The following is a 4,600-nucleotide window of genomic DNA, read 5'->3' on the forward strand; positions in this document are numbered from 1 at the left end:
AGAGAGAGACAGACAGACAGACACAGTCTCTGTGGAGTCTGCAGTTCTGTGGGCTAGAGCGCAGCTCTGCTGCTCGGGATCTGCCCCAAAAGAGGGGCAGGTGGGGTGGGCAGTTGGTGACAACTGGAGACCCTCTGGAAGGGCTGGGAGAAGCCTTTGCCTGCGGGGTGCTGTCAGGTCCACATGGTTGGGCTAGTTGACCTTCACAGCTTCTGGGGAGGGGAGGAATGATCTGGTGGGGGTGGGGAGGGATGAGAGGCCTCAGGCCTAGGTAGTGCAGGGGGCCCCCTAGGGGTTGGGCAGTGCTAAGGCATAAAAGGCTTCCCTGGTTGCCTTTGAGGAAGGTGTCCAGCAGGTGAGAGGGACTTGGGAACCCCCTCAGTCTGGGAGGGAGAAGAAACCAGGGAACAAGGTGGGAGCCCGAGGCTCGGGGCTTTGGAGATAAATTCAGGCTCTAGGGAGATGGGTGCGCAGGGAAAAATGGGGCCCTCCCTTCCCCCAGGGTTTCCTCCCATGTTTTACCCTCTAGGCAACCTGTGGCTTTGCTAAGTATTCCTGAGGATAGAAGAGTTTGGATGGGGGAGGGTGCCTGGTGCCCTTCGGTCCTCTGTGCCGCCCCCCCCACAGCAACAGCGCACCCTGGTATTTGTTATGTCAGCAGGAGAAGGTCACCATGTTGTTTTTCTCGCCCCCAGTCCTTCCTTCCTGCCCCAGTCCAAATTTGTCCTCCTGTTTGACCTTAATACTTACCCGTGGCTTTGGACCAGGGAGTCAGGGGGGCTGAGAGACTTCACTTCTTTTAGCTCAGCAAGGGGCCAGTGAGGGCTGGGAAAGGGAAATGTGGGGGAGGGGCAGGGGCCTGGGCAGCACAGCAATTCTGGTGTTTTCCTCCTGTGTTAAAAAAAAACTTGGCTTCAGAACTGGAGCAGTCCAGGGGTGGTGCTTTGTGCTGTGGAGAGCCCCCGGAGGTGCCCTGCTCCATTGAGAAGCCCCGGGGAAGCCAGAGGCTGCGGGCTGGGAGGGACTTAAAGAGGGAGCAGGGGCGGGGTGGCTGGGTCTGTGCATCCCTGCTTCTGCCCATGCCCATTCTTCGTTCTTTGTTTTGTCTTCAGTGGTCCCAGGCTGCACCCATGGCAGAAGGAGAGCAGAAACCTCACGAAGGTAAGTCCCCCCCCCCACGCCCACCCCTGCACACGGATGGGGGGGGGGCCCTTGATCCCCCAGGGGATGGGTGGGAAGGCCCAGTTCCTTCGCAGGTCTGTTGGGGTTTGGGTGGGGAAGGGGCACAGGAATCTGGGGATCTAGAAAGGAAAAGGTGAGCTCCGGGAGATTAACCCTTCCATTCTGGAGCACTCTGTCTGTACTACTCAGACCACGGCTAGAAATAGGACTTGTGGTCTTTTTCTTCTGCTCTTTCCAGTAAAATTTTATTTGGAGAGGGAGTTGCGAGCACAGACCAGGAAGACAAATAGCGTTCAAGGATCCCAGGTGTCAGGGGAGGTGTCCCTTGTCGCCCCTGCTCCCAGGGGAGGATGGATACTCCATGTCACTTCCAACCCAGCCAGATTCCACCTGTGGGGTCTGTGTGGCAGAGGCTGTGACCCCGGCTGTCTAGATTGCTGGCTGTGTACGAGCTGGAGGTGCAGAGGGCCCAGGCTCATGGAACTCCCTCCCCCGCACTTGGCATTCCTTTGGGGGTGGAGAGAGAAAGCCCTACAGCCTCCCCCTGCCCTCCTGGGGAGTAGGTTTGGGTGCTTGTGAACTTCCCTCTTGGTCCAGCAGAGGGCTGGCTGTAGCTCCCAGGAGCCCCGCCCCTCTGCCCAGCCTGAGTCTGCCTGCCTTTTGTTTGCCGCGGTTTGGAGTACAGATCCTCCCATTTCTCTAGGGATGCCCTGGCTCTCCCCACTACTGAATGTGGCCTCTGCTCCAGCCCGATGTGCCACTCCCCCAGCTCCCCACCTCTGAGAAGGGACGGCCCTGGGGTCTTCCTCCAGGCGAGTTTCCCTGACCCAAATCCAGTGGCCCGGACGGTGGCCAGGGGCAGTGTTTCTACTCCCCAGGCTGGTGGTGACGCCTGGCCAGTTCTGCCTCCTTCCTCACTCAGGAGCCCTTTCCTTGACCCAGGGCCTGGCTTCCCCACCTGTGCCACTGACAGGCCTCCGCTCCCAGGGTGCACCCACCCTGCCTCAGCCTCCACTGGTCTGTCTCTGAGGTCTGGGAGAGGCAAGACAAATGGTCTTTGTTTGCTGGGGTGAAGGTTGTCTTAGAGAAATAAGGAAAACCACGGAGCCTGAAGTTGGAGTGTATGTGCGCCCACGCCTGAGCAGAAGCAGGACAGCTTTCCTTGGAGGTATTGGCTGGGGTGCGAAGGGTGCGGTGAAGTCACCCCCCTCTACCTCCTGTGGGCCCTGAGGATGTCAGGGAGCTTTTCCAAGGAATTCCCACCCTGGATCTTTTTACCATCGGCTACCAACTGCCATGACCCAGGCCAGACTGTTCTGCTGTCCTGTCCTTGTGGCCCTGAAGGCTTGGCCACCTCTAGCCCCAGCCAGGATGCAGTGTCAGGGCAAGAATGCTTGATTAGTCATCTTCTTCAATATAGACCTGGCTTACAAAAGGACTTCTTCAGATCCCTGGTCTTGTTTATACTCTTTTTGGTGATGATTGATCCTAACCCTTGTAGCGGTGGGGAATTCTGTGCCCATTGTCTGGATGGGGAAGCAGAGACCTCAGGCAAGGCCAAGGACTGGCTTGGGAGCCCCCAGTGTTTTCCTTCCTGTTTTCACACGTACAGCCTCCCCACTTGCCCTCAGCTCCTCACATTCTCCCTAATCCACTATATATACCCCCCTCCCCAGCACCCAGGCTCATCTTCCTTCACCCCTCTGGAGGGAGGAGTGAGGAGAGGCTCAGCTGTGGCCTCTGGGAAGAGGCAGCTGGGGCTATGCCCTTCAGATGTCTTGGTGGGGCTCTAACCTTGTGTCTCCTGGGCTGAGAAGAGGGCGCTTGTTCTTAGGGCTGGAGATGGAAGGCAGAACCCTATACTTCAACCTCTGTTTCAGTGTCTTTAGAGATCAGCCCAACCCACTTACACAGATGTGCAGAGTCTGAGGCCTAGAGAGGGAGGAACTGTCCCAAGGTCACACCAAGTCCTGGCCAGAGCCCAGGCTTCCTCGCTGGCTGGATGCTGCTTCTTCCCTTCTATTCAGGGGAAACTCATTTCAGGGACAGGATTGCTCTGTGGTGGTGGTGGAGGGCTGATGGGGAGTGGCAGGCCAGGCCACAATTTGGAGTAGCCATTCAGAGTCCTGACTTTATTTATTCTCAGGGGCCCTACCTCTGTGGCCCAGAATTACCCCTTCATGCTCCGGTGCACCCCAGGCTCCACGGCCAGCCTGGGAAGTTGTCTTTACCCTGGTCTCCCTCCAGATCAGCTTCTAGAAATGCTCCGTGACTGCAGTGGCGGCACCGTTTTTTCCATGATGCAAGCAGTTTGCCCTCCTGGGTGGGGTTATCGGTGGCTGGCAGGGCCAGCAGTGTTCCCGCCCATAGCCACCTGCTGTTTCCAGGCAGACCCAACCCCTGTGCCAGTGCCCACCACCTCCTCAGCCCGAGTCTGGGGAGGGGGTCTGGCAGGTGGTAAAGTGCCCCCTGATGCTTCCCCTCTGTTTCACAGGATGTTGGCCTGGGAAGGCTTTGATGTCAGAGTTGACTTTAACTCTGTTACTTACTGGCAGTGTGGCCTTGGGGCCAGTTACTCAGCCTCTGTAAGCCTCTAGTTCCCCATTTGTAAAATGGGGGGTCCTACTAGAACCTCAGAGTACCATGGGGGGGAGAATTGTTTGGGGTGACATCTGTGGGCTCCTGTACACAGTGCCCAGCACATAAGAAGTGTTCAGTAAGTGGTTGTCGGTTAATGGTAGGGCAGTTGCTGTGGGGAGTTGGAGGGAAATGGAGAGCGGGTTTGCCACGCTGGCTGCTCCTCCTTTCACGGGAAGCTTAGAGACCCCCAACAGGTATACTCATACTCAGACTGTCCTCTGGCATCAAGGTTGACCTAGGGATTGGCTTGGCTGTCATGGCGAGGCTAGGGGATCAGATGTGCAGGCTGACTCCCTTAGAACCTGACAGTGCTATGTGATCTTTGTAATAAAAACAGGCGTTTATCAGTGTTGGTGGTGGAAAGCTAGGAGAGGACTTCAGCCACAGCCAAGAGACTTAAGTTAGATTTTCAGAAGGACTGTAGTGGGTACCTCTCACAGAAAGGAGCGGCCTTACAGAGCTGGGTGGAGAGAAGGGCTGGCCACCTCTAACGTGACCTGCTGGGCTCATGTGTCACCCCCTGCCATGCAGTGGTGAAGTTCATGGACGTCTACCAGCGCAGCTACTGCCGTCCAATTGAGACCCTGGTGGACATCTTCCAGGAGTACCCCGATGAGATCGAGTACATCTTCAAGCCGTCCTGTGTGCCCCTGATGCGGTGTGGGGGCTGCTGCAATGACGAGGGTCTGGAGTGTGTGCCCACCGAAGAGTTCAACATCACCATGCAGGTGGGCACCTGCGGGGAGCGGGGGAGGGGCTGCGTGGGTGGGTGGGGCAT

At 57.3% G+C, this 4,600-nt stretch overlaps 1 protein-coding gene across 1 annotated transcript in view; it reads left to right on the forward strand.

Moving 5' to 3' along the window:
* The window catches only part of VEGFA (vascular endothelial growth factor A), a 68,055-nt gene that overhangs the window by 52,193 nt on the left and 11,262 nt on the right, over window positions 1–4,600 (forward strand). Inside the window, exons 3-4 of the mRNA XM_024766066.1 lie at window positions 1,113–1,161; window positions 4,354–4,550. Coding sequence (XP_024621834.1) covers window positions 1,113–1,161; window positions 4,354–4,550 — 246 coding nt within the window. The remainder of the gene's footprint in view (window positions 1–1,112; window positions 1,162–4,353; window positions 4,551–4,600) is intronic.

This window comes from Neophocaena asiaeorientalis, unplaced genomic scaffold, assembly GCF_003031525.2.
Source record: "Neophocaena asiaeorientalis asiaeorientalis breed wild unplaced genomic scaffold, Neophocaena_asiaeorientalis_V1.1 scaffold46, whole genome shotgun sequence".
In the NCBI taxonomy this organism is placed as follows: domain Eukaryota; kingdom Metazoa; phylum Chordata; class Mammalia; order Artiodactyla; family Phocoenidae; genus Neophocaena; species Neophocaena asiaeorientalis.